Here is a 17,562-nt window from a genome sequence, read left to right on the forward strand (position 1 = left end):
GGTGGACTTGAGATCAAAAGAAAGGCCCCCCTGAGATTTCTGGACTACAGCCCAAGTGCCCACTCCCGCTGCCCTGCGCCTGGACCCTGGGTGGAGCGGACTGGCCAGCGTCTCTGCCCAGACGAGTGAGCAGAAGAGAACAGGAAGGACCAGATGCTCCCCTGGTTCCCCAGGGAAACGAGTCTCAGCAATCGGAGCGTCGTATCTGCTTTCCAGCCACGCCAGGTCACGGAGACCCAGGCTGCGCCGCCGAGTGTGTGGCTGGTGTGAGTGTCTGTGGCCGCGGGGAAAGCAGCACCTGCTGTCACCCAAGGCAGAGGCTGTTCCCGGAGGGCCTGCCCGGCCGGTGGGCTCAAGTGTGCCTGAGAACCGCTCTCCCTGCAGCCGCCGACTCCCTGGTGGTCCCAAGCTCACCCGCGGCGATGACAACCTTCTGCATCCATTAGGGAAATTTGTAGGACCTGGACAGAACGGACCTTCCAGAGCGATGCCCCTCCTTCTCCTGGCTGAACTGGGAGCCTGGCGTGGGGCTCCTTCTCCCTGCCCCCAGCCTGGTCTCTCTCGTCAGCATGGACTCTGTGCCCGCCGGTGGGGTGGCGCAGGAACGGTCTGTCCTCATCAGACGGGGGCCCCCGAAGGTACCACTGTCCCCTGGCCCCAGCACAATGCTGGGACCCCGTAATGCTGTGGAGTGAACCCCAGCCCTTGCTCTGCTCCCCAGTGAAGTCCCCTCAGGACGCATGGGGCTTTGCCCATGGAGGGAGGACCCCGGCTCTGGTGGACAATGAAACATAACTTCCCCTGGTCCTCTGCTGAGCTGCGGCTCCACCGGGAGCATGGAGGTAACAGCGTCACCAACCAGGAGAAAAACAGACTCCCCTGCTCTGGAGGATTTTTTCTTTTTTTTAAAGATTTATTTATACAAGCACTGGGTACAGTCGGAAGCGCAGGAGGGTGAGAGAATTCACCAGAGCCAGAGCGGGGAGCAGAGCAGGCAGAAGGACCGAAGGACACTGCTGAGGGGAGCAGCGGGCGGCAGGAGAGGTCTGCGTGCCATGTGGGACCCTCGCCCAGCGTCCAGGTATTGAACCAGTGCTGCAGAGGCTGCGGGCAGCTTCGCAGTCCAGCGCTCAACCACTGCGCCACCGGGGAGGCCCAGGACTTTTTTTTTTTTTAAGATTTATTTATACAAGAGCTGGGGTACCGTCAGAGGCACAGGAGAGTGAGAGGATTCACCAGAGACAGAGCGGGGAGCAGAACAGGCAGATCCACTGAAATCCACTGCTGAGGGTGCAGCGGGCAGACAGGCGAGGTCTGCTGCGCCATGTGGGAATCTCCTTGGCCAGTGGGGAATCAAACCCGCACTGTAGAGGCTGCGAGCAGCTTCACAGCTCTGCGCCACCGGGGAGGGCCCCCAGAGGACTTTCTCTCTCTGGATAAAGGGCCTTGGAGGGGCCACGGCCGGAGTGCTGGCTGAAGGCGGTCAGCATCAGGCCCTGGCCGGCCCCAGCCGCTCCTCCCGAAAGGCTCCCTGCAGCCACTCCTCCGCGGGAACTATAGAGGGCTGGTGTTTGGGGCCCTGGGCTCCCCACACATAGGCAGGATCGCCGCACCTCAACTTTCTCATTGTAGATGGGGCGTAATGTGCATATTTCCAGGGTTGTTAGGACGAGACAAGCAGAGAACAGGGAATTTACCCCATCGACGTTCCCGCCCCCTCCTGCCCCCGCCTCTGCCATGGTCCGGTCCCCCCTGGAGGACCGTCGTGGGGGATAGAGGCCCGCTGGGGCGAGGCACAGGCGCGTACAGGTGACGCCCGCAGTTAGCGAGGCTGTGTGAGCGCGACATGCTGCCGGGAGGCTCCATCGTGCGTCAAGCACTCGCAACAGAAAAGGCAATTGAATTAGAAGAATGAAAACTGAATTTAAGGCCTCCCCGGTGGCGCAGCGGTTGAGCGCTGGGTTGCGAAGCTGCCCGCGGCCTCTGCGGCGCCAGTTCGATCCCCGCTGCTCCCCGGCCACCGGAGGAGGGTCCCACATGGCGCGCAGACCTCCCCTGCCGCCCGCTGCTCCCCTCAGCAGTGTCCTTCGGTCCTTCTGCCTGCTCTGCTCCCCGCTCTGGCTCTGGTGAATTCTCTCACCCTCCCGTGCTTCTGACTGTACCCAGTGCATGTGTAAACAGAACAAACAAACAAATAAATAAATAAACATGCCTCTATTAAAAAAAAAAATTAATTAAAAAAAAAAAAACTTTTAAAAAAAAAAAAAAACTGAATTTAAAAATAAAGGAAGCACTTGGAGGTGATGGGCAAGTTCACCACCCCAGGGTGGCGAGGGGCTCCTGGCGCGCTTGGCCCCACGCCCGTCCCGTGCAGCTTCTGAATCCTGCACTGCAGTTTGCGGGGCAGTAAGAAAACTGGGGGGCAGGAAAACAACCTCCATAAGATTTTTTGACCCGAGATTTGTAGCAATGCCAGGAGAGACACCCCAGTAGCAGAGGTGGTGGGAGGGGTGGGGGTGGAAGCGCCCCAGCTTTGGAATAACCCACGCCCTGATGCTGACCCCCACGGGACAGCCACCAGCTTCTGTGGGCTTCTCAATGTCCCTTGGAAAGAGTGAGCCCCATCTTCCGCCTCTTGGGGCGGGGGCATGGGGTTCCGCCGGGCAGTGACGGCGAGGTGAGACCGCCTGCGGGGGCACGGGTGGGGATGGGTAACCAGTTGCTGTGGCCTCCTGCCGCATCCTCCCTCCTCAAACATGCAGCCTGGACCATCACCTCGGCGGCCTGGACCGTCTCCTGGAAGGGGCCCCTCCCGTGGGCCGCGCTCAGCCGCCCCAGCTATCCGGTCTGTCTGCGGGGACCCGGGGCCCAGGAGCCCTCAGGGCTCCGGCGGACATTCATCCCCGTGAGCTGGAAGCCGTGACTTCCTCCAGCTGCCGTGCCTGGGCGGACAGTTCCGGGGAGCCTGGGGAACAGGAGGTGCTCGGCAGGGGACCCCGAGGCTTCCTGGAGTGCCTCTACTGCTGACACACATGTTCAACCTGAGTCCACTCAAGTCGGAGGAGCCCAGGGCCAGAGCTCGGGTGCCAGCTGTCCCCCCGGCCCTGGGCAAAAAGGAGCTTCCGCTGGGTGTTGGGTCAGGAAGGGCCTTAGAGTCAGGGAGCAATGGCCTCCGGCTGCAGCCAGCCAGGTCAGGCTCACGGCCGCCGCCTCTCCCTCCTGCAGAGCTCCCGCCCGCTGCGTTCATGGAGCAGGTGTGCTGCCCTGGCACTGCAGGGCGGTGGCGGTGGCGGGGGCTGGGGGCAGGTTAGCAACAGAAGGCAAGTTCACAGCCGGAAGCCACCCACGGGAGACCCAGCTCTGGTGGAGAACTAGGAACCAAAGCGGGGTCGGTCAGCACGCCAGGCAGAGGGCCAGCGCCTGTCTTCGCTTAATCAAGCACAGTGAGTGAATGAGTGAGGGAGTGAAAACCGAGTGTCCACTGAACCTCAAAATGCAGCTGGCCATCTCAGAGATAAAAGCTTCTCAGAGGCTGTTAAAGTTGAATTGTGTCCCCCCAATGCATATGTTGTTCCCCCCAAATTCACATGCTGGAGTCTGCCCTCTAGTGTCTCGGAATGGGGCCTTACTTGGGAGTAGGACCAGCACAGAGGTCAGTAACTTAGAACGGGGTCACTAGGGACTAGGTCCTTGACCCAGACAGCATGTGGAGGGGCCCCTATGAAGATGGAAGTGGGGGCAGGGTGATGACCCCACAGGCCGGTGAACCCCAAAGATTGCCTGCAAGATACCAGAAGTTTGGGGAGAGGCCCGGACCCAGGAGGGCCCTTGGTCTTGGACCCCCGGGCCCCAGCATGAGTGTGAGCTCCTGTGGTCTGAGCGCCGAGCACGGGGGGCTGTGTGTGGGGCTTGAGCTGTGACTTTGACTCTGGCTCTGCCGAGCCCCACCGTTGAGCCCCACCGGAACCTGCTCCAGGGCCACAGGGACATGGGCTCCTCATGATTCTTCCCCAGGTGAAGGTTGGGGTGGCGCTGAGCCAGACCCCTGGGGCAGACACTCAGCAGGGGGCCTCCCTTTTCAGAGGTGGCTCTGCTTGGTGGGCAAACAGCACCTTTGGGGGAACAAAGAGCTCTTGTGTGCAGAGCAGCTTCTGTCTGGCTCTGGGAGGAGAGGAGTCAGGGAGCGCCCCTGGGTGGGCAGAGTCCAGGGTCCAGCCGACTGTGGCGCTGCTCCTCTGAATGGGGTATTGGGCCTGCGTCTGGGTTGTCTGGGGCTGCCGTCACCTGGGGCTGGAAACAGTGGAAACCTATTCCCTCACAATCTGAAGGCCCGAAGTCCTAAGTCAGGGACTGGTGTCCCCACAAACTGGCTCCCCACAGGCCTTCCCACCCCATTTCTCACACTGGGGGCTCTCTGGGGCCACGGGATCCACATCTGAGCTTTCCTTGCCAGCCCCCCCTGCACCACGGCCTCCCTGGGCCTGGACCTCCCTGAACATGCTGCTGGTGGCGGGCCTGGTGCACCACGGCTCCCAGAGCCGCCTCGGGGGCCCCTTTTCAAGATCTGCCCGGAACGTTCACGTGGACAGACCCTGAAGACCAAGTCCCCAGCCTGAAAACGTTCACCAGGGTCTCTGGATCCGTCCAGGGTGCACGTCCTCCTCAGTCCTCGCCAGAGGCCAGGGGCCCCTGGGAATCAGGCCACAGGAGCTTGTTGCTGTAACTCGCTCAGGGTCAAAGGAGGGAATCCAAGTCTCCAACCCAGAGACTCATGGGCCCACGCAGGAGACGTGGCTCCGTCACCAGCAGGCCTGGAGAAAAGGCAGACGCTGGGTGACGTGTAGACGCGGCTCATCTCTAACTCGCTGCATTTGCAAAACTGAAGCATACCCTGTCCCCTCACCCTGCACCCTGCACCCAGGCTCCACGAAGCACTCGCCGGCTCTGGGGTCTCTGCCGCCTGCATCATCAAACGGGCAGTGTCGCCCACACCCCCCTGCAGTGTCGCCCACACCCCACCTGTGGGGCAGGTTCGGGCAAGGGTGGGAAGAAAATACTTACCTATGTTAGGGGGCCAGATGCCCCGGGGCTAAGGAAACGGGGTGGGTCTGCGGTGGGAGAGTGAAGACTTGAAGCGTAGAAATTAGGAAAAACGTCTTAGAAAATGTGGCCCTTGAACGTGAATCGGGAGGATGAGGAGGGGCTTTGAAGGTGAGCTCCGAGGGTGCTGGGTGGGGAGGCCCAGAGGGCAAGCGGGGAGGCCTGGAGGGCGGCGCGGGACACCTGGGCTCTGCTGGCGGGATGAGCTTCCATTTTCCACCCCGGGGCGCCCAGCCCTCCCCTCCCCTGTGGCTTTGTGCGGGGGGATGCAGCAACCCTGGGAGGCGGGTGGGGGGGTGGGGGGGTGACTAACAGCAGCTTCAAGCCGCGCGTGGAAGCGTCTGGGGGAGCCACGGCCTGGCCCGCACCTGCCCGAGCCCGCGTGGCCCGACGGCACAGCCTCGCCCCTGACTTAATCACCTGCGCGGCTGATGGAATTGTGAGTTTTTACAAAAAGCCGGTGACCTTTACAGAGATCACCAGGGGAGCTTCTCCCGCCGCTCTCTCCCGGGCTGCGGAGCCCCCAGGCGGCCGAGCCTGAGGGGGGGCCCCCCCCCAGTCTGCCTTTTGTGTCGCCTTGGGGAGCCCCGCCTTCTGGTGCTGGGCAGGGTCAGGACCCGGAGGGCTCCGGCGACGGGCGCGCCTCGATCCCCAATCCGCACGTCCTAAAGACGAGGTGAGGGGGTGGGGTCGAGCGGCCCCCAGTTTCTTGGGGGGTCCTGGCCACAAATATCTCAGTCACTTGCAGCAGACGCCCTCACAGAGGTCAAACCAACACTGAAAAAACGCCAGGAACTGGCGTGGGGGGGGGGCGCGGGCCGCCGCGGGGGCCTCGGGGCGGGGGGGGCGCGGGCCGCCGCGGGGGCGTCGGGGTTGGGGCGCGCGGGCTGCCCCGGCCGTGGGGGGCAGGAGGCTACAGCGGGGCGCGCTGGAGGCTCGCTCCGCACCTCTGGGGGGGCGCCCCAAGGCGGAGCGCGAGGCGGTCGGCGCCTCACCGTGTCGTCTCTGTCGCTCGACCCGGGTGCACGATTCAAGCGCAGCCCTCCCTGGCCCGGGGACGTCTGCCGAGTTTAATCGCGGGAGAGAGAAGGCCGTCGAGGGAACAGCCGGGACCGACTTTCATACAGTTCAGACAACGCGGGCGGCGGGCGGGGACTGGGGGGACGACGCGGGGCGTGTGGGACGAGGGGGGAACCAGGGGGGAGGTGGGGTGCGGGGTGCGGAGGGGCCGGCGGGGGGCCGGCGCCAGGACCGACTCCACCCCCCAAGTCGCCGCGCCGGGCGGGGGCCGGGCCGGGCCGGGCCGGGGCGCGCGAGCGGGCCAGGCCGCGAGCCTGGAACAGCCCCCGCCGTCGGGCAAGTCTTTAACCCCGGCGCGGGGCTCGCTCCGGCGGACAGGGACGCGGCCGCCCCCTCTCCCTTGGGCTTGGAGGGGGAGACGCCGGAGAGCGCGGGCGCCCCGCTTGGGCCGCCGGGCGCAGCGGCTCCGGGGCGCGCGGCCCGGGCCGTCGGCCGGCGAGTTCGCGCCCCGCGCCGCCACTTTTGTTCTCGCTGGGGGCGGCGGGCGGCGGGCGGCGGGCGGCAGTGCGCAGGCGCGGGCGGCGGGGGCGGGGCGGGCTCGGGCCCCGCCCCCGCCGCGGCCGCTGCATCCGGGCACTGCCGGACTAGCGTCGGGCCGAGGCACAACTTTGCGCGGCCCGGCGAGATCCCGGCGCCGCCGCCGGAGGAAATATAGTCCCTGCCGGCCGGCGGCTCGGGGGCGGCGCGCGGGGCGGGCGCGCGGGGCGGCGCGGGGCTCCCGGCGCCGGGGGGGCCATGCGCGGGGCCGCGCCGGCGGCCCGGGGACCCGGCGCAACTTGCCGGGCGGCCTGAGGAGTTGGGGCGTCCGCGGCTCGGCACGCGCGCCGGCCGCCCGCTCCCCGCGCGGACCCGCGTCCCCCGCGGCCGCGGGGAGCCTCGCGCGCGCCCCCCGCAGCCCGGGCCCGCCCCGCCCCCGCCCGCGGCGCCCCGGGAGCCCGGGCCAAAGTGGGCGCAAAGTGCTGCCCAAGTTGCCCCATGGAGCTGCAGCGCCGGCCCGGGGCGCGCGCGGGGGAGCTCGCGCGCCGCCAGGTGAGCCGGGGCCGCCGGGGCGCACGGCGGGGCGCGGGCCGGCGGGAGGGGCGCCGGGAGCGGCCCCTGCGGAGCCCGCCGGGGAGGGGGGCAGGGAGGGGGTGCGCCCCGGGCGCTCCCGGTCCCCCCGCGCGAGCCGGCGCGGCCGGGGCGTCGGGGCGCCGGGCCGACCGTCGGGGCCCGCGCGCCGGCGTCTCCTCTCCCGGCGCGGGGGCGCCGCGGGGCCCCCCGGGGTGCGTGCGGCGAGTGTGGGCGCCGCGCCCGCCCCGCGCGGCCCCGCGCGGCCACGCGCAGTTTGCAGAAGTAGTTTGGGGCTCGGCGCGGGGCGCGGGGCCGGGCCCGAGCGGCGCCGCGGCGCGCGCGTGAGTGTGTTGGGGAGATTAGGACGCGACTTGAATATTTATGAGCTTTGCCCGACACGGGCTCGCCGTGTTTACTTGGCTCTTTGTTCCTCCCCCGCCCGCGCGCCCCTCGCCGCTCGCGCGCTCGGCCGGCGAACTTGCGGGCTCGGGGCGCGCCGCCGGGGGCCCCGGCCCCCGCCGCCGCGAGCCGCCCCGATGCGGCGGCAGCCACAGGTAAGCGGCGCGCGCGGGACGGCCGGGAACTCGGGGCGCGCGGCGGGCCCGGCTCTGAGCGCCTCCTCTGTCCGCAGAACGGCGACCTCAGGACGCAGCTCCCCGACGGGCCGCCACGGGCCGCCGCGCTCGCCGACACGCAAGTAAGCGGGGCGCCGCCCACCCGGGCCGCGAGGGGGGCGCGGGCGCCGGGCGCACCCGGAGAGCCACCTCGGGGCCAGCCCGGCCCGCTGCAGCCCCCGCCGGGCCTCGCGTCGGGGCGGGGGGGGGGCCCGCTGGGGGGCGCGGGGCGCGGCCGCAGGAGAGGCCGCACTTGCGGGGCGGCGCGCCCGGCGTCCATCTTGAGCGGGTGGACATGTTTTTGGAACGTGGGGTTTCTCCCGGCGCGGGGACCCCCCGCGGGCCGGCCGAGGCGGGGGGGCCGAGGGGGCGGCCCTCGGGGCTGGGCCGCAAACTCCTCGGGAGTGTCCCTGGTTCTGTTCGCGCCCGGATGAGCGCCCCGGGGCTCCCCTCCCCCCCTCTCCAGCGTCACTTTTTATTCTTGGAACCTAACGCGCTCCCGGGGAACAAAAGAATGGCGCCCCCAGGGCCCCCCGGGTCTGCCCCAACTTGGGTCGCCGGGCGCCAGCATCACCGGGGCGCACCAGAGGCTCCTCGGGCGGGGGACCCCGCCGCCGCCTCCCTCCGGCCCCCCGGGAGGAAAAGTTGTCCATTGTGACTTAGTTGCGCTGAGCTCAGCGCTCGGGTTCAGCACCACGAACAGATGCCGCCGCGGCGCGCGCCCCCGCCCCGGCCCGCGCCCCGCCCCCGGCCCGCCCCCGGCCCGCGCCCCGCCTCCGGCCCCCCTCCCCCGCCCGCGCCCCGCCTCCGGCCCCCCAGCCCCCCCCCTCCCGGCCCGCGCCCCGCCTCCGGCCCCCGGCCCCCCCCTCCAGGCCCGCGCCCCGTCCCCCGGCCCGCGCCCCGCCTCGGCCCCCCTCCCCGGCCCGCGCCCCGCCCTCCGGCCCGCCCCAGCCCGCGCCCCGCCTTCGGCCCCCCTCCCCCGCCCGCGCCCCGCCTCCGGCCCCCCAGCCCCCCCCCTCCCAGCCCGCGCCCCGCCTCCGGCCCCCCGGCCCCCCCCTCCCGGCCCGCGCCCGTCCCCGGCCCGCGCCCCGCCTCGGCCCCCCTCCCCGGCCCGCGCCCCGCCCTCCGGCCCGCCCCCAGCCGCCGCCCCGCCTTCGGCCCCCCCCCCCGGCCCGCGCCCCGCCTCCGGCCCCGGCCCCCCTCACCCGGCCCGCGCCCCGCCTCCGAGCCCGCCCCCCCCCGCCCCCCCCCTCCTGCGCCCCGCCTCCGACCCGCCCCCCACGGCGCCCCACGGCCCGCCCCCCTCCCCGGCCCTGGCCCGCCCCGGCCCGCGCCCCCTCCTGCGCCCGCGCCCCGCCCCTGGCCCGCCCCGCCGGGCCCCGCCCCGCCATCCATCCCTCCTCTGGAATGCCGCGGCCGCCCCGGCCCGGACAGCGCTGCCCGCCGCCCCTCCCCGGCGGCCCCCGCCCGGCGCCCCGGCTGCCGCCCCCGGGGGTCCTCGGCGGGAGGGGCGCGGGGGCGCGGGGCCGGGCCGCGGGGGCCGGCGGCGGCCGGGCGCTCGTCTCGAGCCTTTCGAGTTGGAGACGGGTCGGGGCCGCGCCGTCGGGGCGCCCGGCTGGACCGGGGCGTTGGGCCGCAGCCGTCACCCTTTCCGGGGCGCCGCGCCCCCCTCCCCGGGCCCCTGAGCGCGCGCTCGCGCCCCGTCCTGGCGCGGAGGCCCCGCGGGGCCCGGGGCGGGGGGCGGGCGCGGGGCGGGGCCCGCATTGCCGTTCCGGTCCCGGTGCGGGGCTGGAGGGGGAGGGCGGGGGCCCGCGCGGAGCACAAAGATCCCGTAGGGCCCCGAGCGGGACTTTCTCGGAACAAAACGCGCCGCGGGGGCGGGCGAGACGGCCGGGTGCAGCGGCGCCTCCGCGGGCGGGCGGGCGGGGCGGGCGGGGGTCTCCGCTGCAGCCGCGAGGCGGGAGTTTGGCGGCGGGACCGGGACCGGGACCGGGACCGGCTTTTCCGCGCGGCGGCCGTCGGCGTCGCGGACACTGGCGGGGGCGCGCACGGGCGGCTCTTTGTGCCGGGGTGTCCGAGCCCCCCCGCCTGTGGCCGCGCTGCCCGGCCTGCCCCCCGCGGGGCTGCCGGGAGGCCGCTGGGCTGCACCTCCATCTTTGAGTGTGCGCGCGCGCGCGCGCGCGTGTGTGTGTGTGTGTGTGTGTGTGTGTGTGCGCGCGCGCGTGTGCGCGGGCCTGAAAAAGAAAACGAGGAAAACTTTTGTTCTCTGCCTTTCCAACGCGCTTCTCTCTTAAATGACCCAAAATAACACTGGGGGCCCGCGGGGCGCGGCCTGGCGGGGGGGGGGGGGGCTGCGCGGTCGCTGCGGGGGTTTTCCTCCCCCGGGAGGGGGCTCGTCACAGCGGGGGGGCCGTGGCGCTGCGGGAAGGGCCGCTCGACCCCCCCACCCGCTCTCCCCGCCGAGCTCCGTGCATCGCTGGGGCCCCTCGGAAGTGAGTCGGGTCGGGTCGACTTCGCCTCCGCGCCCTCCCCGGAGAGCGCGCTGGGGCCGCGAGGGTCGCTGGCTGGGCTCTGGGCCGCGGTGCTGGCTGCTCTGGGGGTCCTGGCCCCCCCAGCACCTGCCCAGGAGAAACTGAAATGTGGGAGTCGGGAGGAAAAAACCAGTTTTTCCAAGTGCGTTTTTAACTGGAGCTAAAACGAAAGGGCGCTCCTCGGTAGCCGCGCTTGGGGAAGGCTCACCCCCACCCGAGGTGTGTCGTGGCCCCTCCGCGGGCGGCGGGAGGGAAGGCTCAGCCTCCGTGGAGGGGGCACGCGTGGTGACGCTGGCAGAGGGGGTGGCCCCGGGACGCATCTCTCAGGAACACGGTCGCGGCCGAGCGAGATCGCTGGGCCCCGGCCATCAGCTTCCCGCCCCGCCCTTGGCCCCGGCCGTCTCCGTCTCCTCTAGAAACGCGGACTGTGTCTAAGGATGTTCACCAGGATGGTGGAAGGAGGTCGGCTGTTTGCAAAGAAGTGGAGGAGTAAGCACGCCGGGTGACCGAGGCCTTTCTCCCACCGCCCGGACCCGGCGCGGCGCGGCGCGGCCGCCAGAACTTGCTGTTGGAAACAGTTCACCTTTTTGCCTTAAGATTGAGAGAGGCGCGGGCGCGAGCTGTGCCCAGCCCCGTGGCCGCCTGTGTCCCGGGTGTGGCCGCCGCCGGGCCGTGATTCGCGCACAGGACAGAGACCTTTGAGGCGAGACCACGTGTGACGACGCCATCAGCTGCTCCGGCGGGTTGCGCCGTGCACTGGCCGCGCCAGCAGAGGCAGCAACGTTTTTATCTAAATTGTCAGGCAACAAGCACTTCCGTGTAAATCACGGGCCCCGTCACCGTGCGAGGGCGCACCCCTGCCCTGGAGCTGCTCCGGCCCTGAGCGCCGCCCGGCTTCCGTGTGAACAGCCGTCCTTGCCGGTGTGAGCGTGGGGGGGGATCCCAGAGGGGAACTTGGGGTCTTCTGGGCTGTCCCATGCCTCCATTGGATGGACTCCACGTCTCCTTGAAAGATGTCATACGTGGGGCGCTCACCAGCGCGGGGTCCTGCCCGGCTGACTCTCGCCACGGGGGCCACCGGTGGGGTTCCGCCTGACGCGTGTCCACTGAGCCAAGCTGTGGCAGAATCGACTCCCACGCTCCCCCCACATCTCACTCAGGAGGCCAGACTGTGACCTCCCTGACCCAGGGTTCAGGCGCTCGTCCTTAACTGTCATTTCACGTCACAACGGATGCATCTCCGCAAGATTCATGGTTCCCCATCAGCGGGAGTGAGGAAAGGAGCTTGGGGAGCATGGAGTGAGGCCGCAGGGGCCCCCCACCTCCGGCCCAAAGCTCAGTCTTCCTGAGCGACTCCCGCCCCCATCCACGACCCCGGTCCCTCCCACCTCCGCTGGGGCTGGAAGGTGGCCCAGCCTCCCGACGCACCCCCAGAAGAAAGCTCTGCTGAGGTGCCGTTCACAGTGCGGGTAACTCACCGCCTGGGCTGCACCGGTAAATGGTTTTTCATAGATTCACAGATTTCTGTAGCCGTGGCCACCATTAGTTTTGGAACGTTGTCGCCTCAAATGGCACTTGGCCCTTCCCAGCCCGAAGCAACCGCTGACCCCCTTCCTGTGTGCGGAGCGGCCTGTTTGGACGGCTCTGCGTGGACGCGCCCTAGGTGGGCGCTAGACCAGCCTCTTCCTTGGGCGCCGTTTCCAGGTCCACCCGGTGGTAGCAGGTGCCTGGCTTCGTCCCTTAGCATGAGCACCTTGTCACCAGAGCCGGGGGCTGGCGGGGTGGGGGGCTCCTGGGGTTGTGGCCCAGGCAGCTTGTCCACTGTGCTCATCGCCCGCCAGTGTCTGAAGACCTGACGGCGCTGCCAAGCTCGACGCCTGCCAGGCTTCCTTTCCTGCTCTGGGAGACCCGCGGGCCACGGAGCTGCAGAGGTGGCCTGCTCCCTGCTCAGTCTCCACTGGGGACCCCCAGCTCCCCGTGGCCAGCTCCTCCAGCACTCTTGCTGGACGGAGCGCTCGCCCAGCCTGTCTTGACCTTTCTGTGTCCCTGTCTTTGCTGAGGTGTGAGCCCCAAAGCCCGAGGCAGCGTCCGTCTGCCACTCCCCTGTGTTCCGGGGCTGACCATGTCTGTGGGGCGAGTGGACGGCTTTATGAAAGGATGGTGCAGCGATTAGCAGGGGTGTGCTCAGCAGTCTTAGGGGAGCACCTGGCCTAGTGTGGGTACGTGGTAAGTGATGGGTGTTTAAAATGGCCTGTTGGGGGCCTCCCTGGTGGCGCAAGGGGTTAAGACACAACCTGTGAAGCTGATTGCAGCCACTGCAGCATGAGTTTGATCCCTGGCTGGGGAGCTACCCACACGGCGCAGCAGACCTCCTGTCTCCCCGCTACTCCCCTCAGCAGTGGATTTCAGTCAGTCCACCTGTTCTGCTCCCCACTCTGTCTCTGGTGAATCCTCTCACCGCCCCCTCCCCCTGCCCACATCTCTGGCCTGTACCCCAGCTCTAGTATGCATAAAAATAAAATCTTTTTTTTTAAAAGATGTATTTATTTAGAGAAGCCCTGCAGGTATGGGCGAGTTTCCTGGCAGAGAAACCACGAGTGAGAGGGGCGCGGGCAGGGTTGTGCTGGGCCAGAGCAGGGAAGCATCAAGCAGGGAGGGGTCCATAACAGGCCCCAAGTGGCCGGGGGCTTTCAGGGGGCTCCGTACCGGTGGGGAGGCTATGGGGGTGGCCCGAGGGCAGCCTGGCCACAGGTGCCCCTTAGGCATCTGTCGCCTGCTTGGGAAGCTGACTTGGGAGGAGAGGCTGGACCGCTCCTGGCCTGTGGTCCTGGGTGACCAGCATGTGCCCGGGAAGGCAGGGCCCTACGAGTGACCCTCCTCTCCCTGCTGTCACCAGGGCTCTGAGAGCGGCAAATATGGGGACACTTTGGAGCTTTCCGGAAGGTGACTCGGGCGACTCTGCTCAGCTGGTTTAAGATACAAAAGTGTGTGCACGTAGCTTATCACTTATAGTCGGTGATTTTATTTTGACTTTACATGAAGTGTCATGATAAGCACATTGCCCTGCAGCGGTGCATACGTGTGAGGCCCGTGTGACATTCGTGAAGTCAGCTGGTATTTGTCCAGGATGGGTCACTGGCTGGGGTGGGGAGGGGGGATTGTTTGTGAAGTTAGAAAATAGTTACTCCTCTGCTGAAAAGTAGTGTCTTGCGGAGGGCGGGGGCCGTGTGCTATTATTCCTGTAACGTTTAGGAGAAAAAGAACAATTCCAAATAGCGGTACAGCCTTGAGAATTGAGCCCCTTCCTCCTGGCCTGTCCTTCCAAACACGAGACGGCGTGTTTGGGGTGTGGGCTGGCCCCTCGCCGGCACCCCAGAGACACACGCCTCCCTTACCCGGGGGTGGGCCCACGCACTGTCCCCAAACGCCTTTACCCGACACTGCTTGCTGGAGCCTCTTGGGAGTAATACCATTTGGTTCCGTAAACACACAAGGCTCTTCTGCCTGGCTGGCGCGGGGCGGCGCGGGGGGCGAGTCGTCGGGCCTCCGTGGGTGGCTTTACCCTCTCCCTGGGTCAGTGCTCGCCTGCGTCACGCCCACCAGAGGCAGCTCTGTGCGCCGTTTCCTTCCCAGCGGAGCACCTGTGGGGCCCCTCGGCCACCAGGGCACCCTGGTGGAGATGGGGTTGTGTGCTGATGGGTGCCCGGCCCTTCAGGGGGGCTGTCCCACTACCTCTAAGGTGTTTGGTCGGATGATCCCCTGACATGGGGGGTGGGGCAGGTGGGCCTTGCTGGCCGGGCGGAGGGGAACAGGCCCACTGGCCATGGCCGACGGCCTAGGACCACTGAGAGGTCACCTGAGGTCACACAGAGCAGCGACCTCACGTCTAGACCCAGGGTCACATCCCAGCTCCAGGAATCTGGCCGGGTGACCCCGGGCCAGTCATCTGGCCCTGAGTACCCTCCCCAGCGGGTGAGCTAGTGGCTGGCCCGGCCTGGTGGCTGCGGAGAAAGGGCGCAGGTGGGACCGTGCCTGCACCTGAGAAGAGAGGGCCGCAGAGCTGGGGCTCCCGCCTTACTGCCTGGCCCCCTCGGGCCGCCTTGGCGTATGAGGGACCCTGTTGCTGTCCCCCCGGTGGCGTTTGGCTGCAACTTCTCCACGGCCCAAGGAGCTCGCTTTGATATTTCAGCCTCTTCAGACACCTGCGGACGGAACCGTACGATTGATTTCAATTAACTTTGAATTTTTTCAATGAGATGACTCTGATAATAACTCTGGTAATCCCACGACGCCTCATTAGAGCTGCCGGCGACGATGATTAGCCCTGGCTGCAGCAGCTTGCTCCTCTAGCGCGTTTGCTTGCTCGGGAGCTGACGCCTGGGTTCCTGCCCTTCGGCTTTGCGGAGGGAACCTGGCTGGGCGGCTGCAGTGGCTGCGTGGCTGCGTGGCTTCAGCGCCTGTGGCGGCTGCAGTGGCTGGGTGGCTGTGTGGCTGCGGTGGCTGTGTGGCTGCGGTGGCTGCGTGGCTATGTGGCTGCGGTGGCTGGGTGCATGGGCAGCTGTGGTGGTTGCATGGCTGTGTTGGCTGCATGGCTGTGGTGGCTGCATGGCTGTGGTGGTTCAGGCTTTGAGGCCGGGCAGACCGGAGGGCGCGCCACCCCACTGGCTGTAAAATGGGGATAATGGTGCCTTGCAAAGCAGATCGCAGCGGGATGTGCACACTGGCTGGGGAGAGCCGCGGAGGGTGGAAGGAGAAGCATCCCGGCCCAGAGCCCAGCAGGGAGCAGGTGTCTCCTGCGGCCCCACCCTGACTTGGGGACTCCCCTCGAGGCCCTTTGGGGAGAGCTGCTCCTCTCCACCTTCTGCAGGCCGAAGCCCTGGAGGCCAAGCGGGTGGTTGATGTCACGCAGCCACCGTCCAGTTCTGGGCCTCATGGCTTCGTGATCTTAGCCCCTCGCTGCCGCCGTCCAGGGTGTGGGACAGGATGGGCGGCCCTTCCCACTGCGGATATGCGGGGCTTGGTGCCTGCGGAAGCGGGGGGTGTGCGGTCAGGTCAGAGTAAAGGCAGTTTGTGTCCGAGAAGACCGGACAGATGAGCTATGACGCGTGGGGGTTTTACGCCGGTGTCCAAGGTCCAGGACTTCGGGGGGCCTGGGTGGGTGCCCAGGGGCTGCTGCCAGCGGGCGCTGCGGTGGGGAGCATGCAGGAGGGGCCGGTGAAGCACCCGTCCAAGGTGGGTTCTCCTGCCCGCTCAGGGCCAGACCTGACCCCATCCCAGCCCTCTGGGCTCGCCTGCTCTTCCTCTCCCCCTCCTCCTCCCTCTCCCCCTCCCCCTCCTCCTCCCTCCTCCTCTGAAGATGGGGCGTCCCCTCCTGAGCGGCCCCTGCTCTCTGAGTACTCGGGCTTCCTTAAGACTTTTCTTGCCGGTTCCTCATTGTTCTGCCTGAGCGGCTCAGAGTTGGAGAAACTGCTGATGCAGCTGCTCCTGCCCCTGCCCTGCCGCGCCCGCCCTCGGGAACGTTACTCCTCCGTCCCCGCGGCGTGGGCCCTTGGCCCCAGTAAGACGGGAGTGCGGGCTGCTGCCCCTGCAGGCCCGAGGTAGACGAGGATGCGTCCCCGGGGGAGGGCGGGGGTGGGACCCCGGCAGGGGATGGGCAGCCCAGTCAAGGGCCCTGTTACCAAGAGTCCTCCCTTAGTGCTAACGCGAGGAGCAGAAAGCTGGGGTGACCCAGCCCCGGCACTGCTGGGGAGCCCCGCAAGGCTGAGGCTTTTCGTTAGGACGGCGGCCTCTGGCTGGCTGGCTGTCCCGATCCGTGTCCAGAGCCAGGTGGGGCCCTAAACTCAAGGTTTTGTGGAAAGTGAGCCAGATGCCCCCACTTGGCTCGCGGTCCAGAGTGTAAGATGTTTGCCCCGGGGCCGCCGGGAGCCTGGACCCGAGTTGGGGTGGGCCGGCACCCAGGACGCAGAACCGCGGCTCCCGCCCGACCCCACACCCTTGGCGCGGTCAGCTCCGTTTCCTGGTCTTCTTCCGGAACCTGCGTACCCGGGGGGCGTCCCCTGTGTGAGGCGCTGGGGCCCTGCTCAGCAGCCCCCCGTGATAGACTCCCGTGCAGTTTCGAGACCTGTCGTCAGGGGCCGGTGACTTCCATCTGCGGGGGGCGGGCGGTGCGTTCTGGAAGCGCCCGTTCCGTGGGTGTCCTGCCCTCACGAGCTGGTGCTCTGGCTGCCAGTACATTCCAGAAGGATGGTCAGGAAGCACCTTGAGGCCTTGGCCTCCTGGTCGCCCTCGAGGGTAGAGACCCCTGGTCCTGTGTGGAAGTCGCCCTCAGAGTCGAAAAGGGGCTGGAAGCCGAAAAGTGGCCCTGGGGGATGATCTCTCCAGGGAGGCGACAGAACTTTCATCCAAAAGCAGGTGGAGGGGGCTTTGGGGCCTCCCGGGGGTCACCCACATGCTGCCCCCTCTCCCTATGATGCTGTCCTTACTTTGGGGAGAGACTTTTGGCCCCAGGAAAGAGGACCAGGCGAGGATGGGGCAGGAGGGAGAGATGTGTTTCTCTCTGATGTCGTTCAGGCGGAGAGCCAATCTGCACATGCAAATGAACTTGAAAATGCAATTAAAAATATATACATATTAGAGGCTTCGATCCAGAATTTAATGCGAGCTGCAGCCGCGCGGTGACAGGCAGCGTCGCCTACAATCAGGGCTGCCGACTCCGCTCCGTGATTAACACTTCTCGGCGGTAATAAATGCACGATCAGCGCGGAGTTACTTCAGCTCCGCTTCGACAGTCCAGCCACAGGAGAGTTTTCTGTGTCCGCGCGGCCGACGTGCCTCCAGCTGCCCCTGCCCAGGGACACGTGCTCAGGAAGGTCCATCCAAGAGCTTGTCCTGGCTTAACAGCCCATGCACAGGGCAGCGGGCCCCGACTTGGTGCCACAGGAAGGTTGCCAGGAGTCACTGGTCACCCACATCTCGGGCATGAGCTGGACACAGGGCCTGGGTGTCCAACGCAGGGCCTCGAGGGAACGGGGTGTCCTGAGTCCTGAGTCTAGGGTGTGCTGCCGGGCTGGTAGCCAGCGTGTGTGCATAGAGGGCGCTTAGATGGGGGGTGTGTGCCTGAGCTGCACCGCTCAGCTCTGGGGTGCCAGCTCCATGCTGGTCTCTTTTAAATGTGGTCAGGAGCGGCC

General features: G+C 67.7%; 1 protein-coding gene across 1 annotated transcript in view; it reads left to right on the plus strand.

Moving 5' to 3' along the window:
- The first annotated feature begins 7,155 nt into the window (after positions 1 to 7,155).
- PHF21B (PHD finger protein 21B) overlaps positions 7,156 to 17,562 on the plus strand; it is a 42,081-nt gene continuing 31,674 nt past the window's right edge. The window contains exons 1-2 of the mRNA XM_037515149.1: positions 7,156 to 7,209; positions 7,862 to 7,927. Coding sequence (XP_037371046.1) covers positions 7,156 to 7,209; positions 7,862 to 7,927 — 120 coding nt within the window. The remainder of the gene's footprint in view (positions 7,210 to 7,861; positions 7,928 to 17,562) is intronic.

Source organism: Talpa occidentalis, unplaced genomic scaffold (genome assembly GCF_014898055.3).
Source record: "Talpa occidentalis isolate TD23 unplaced genomic scaffold, MPIMG_talOcc4v2.1 talOcc4.16, whole genome shotgun sequence".
Lineage (NCBI taxonomy): Eukaryota > Metazoa > Chordata > Mammalia > Eulipotyphla > Talpidae > Talpa > Talpa occidentalis.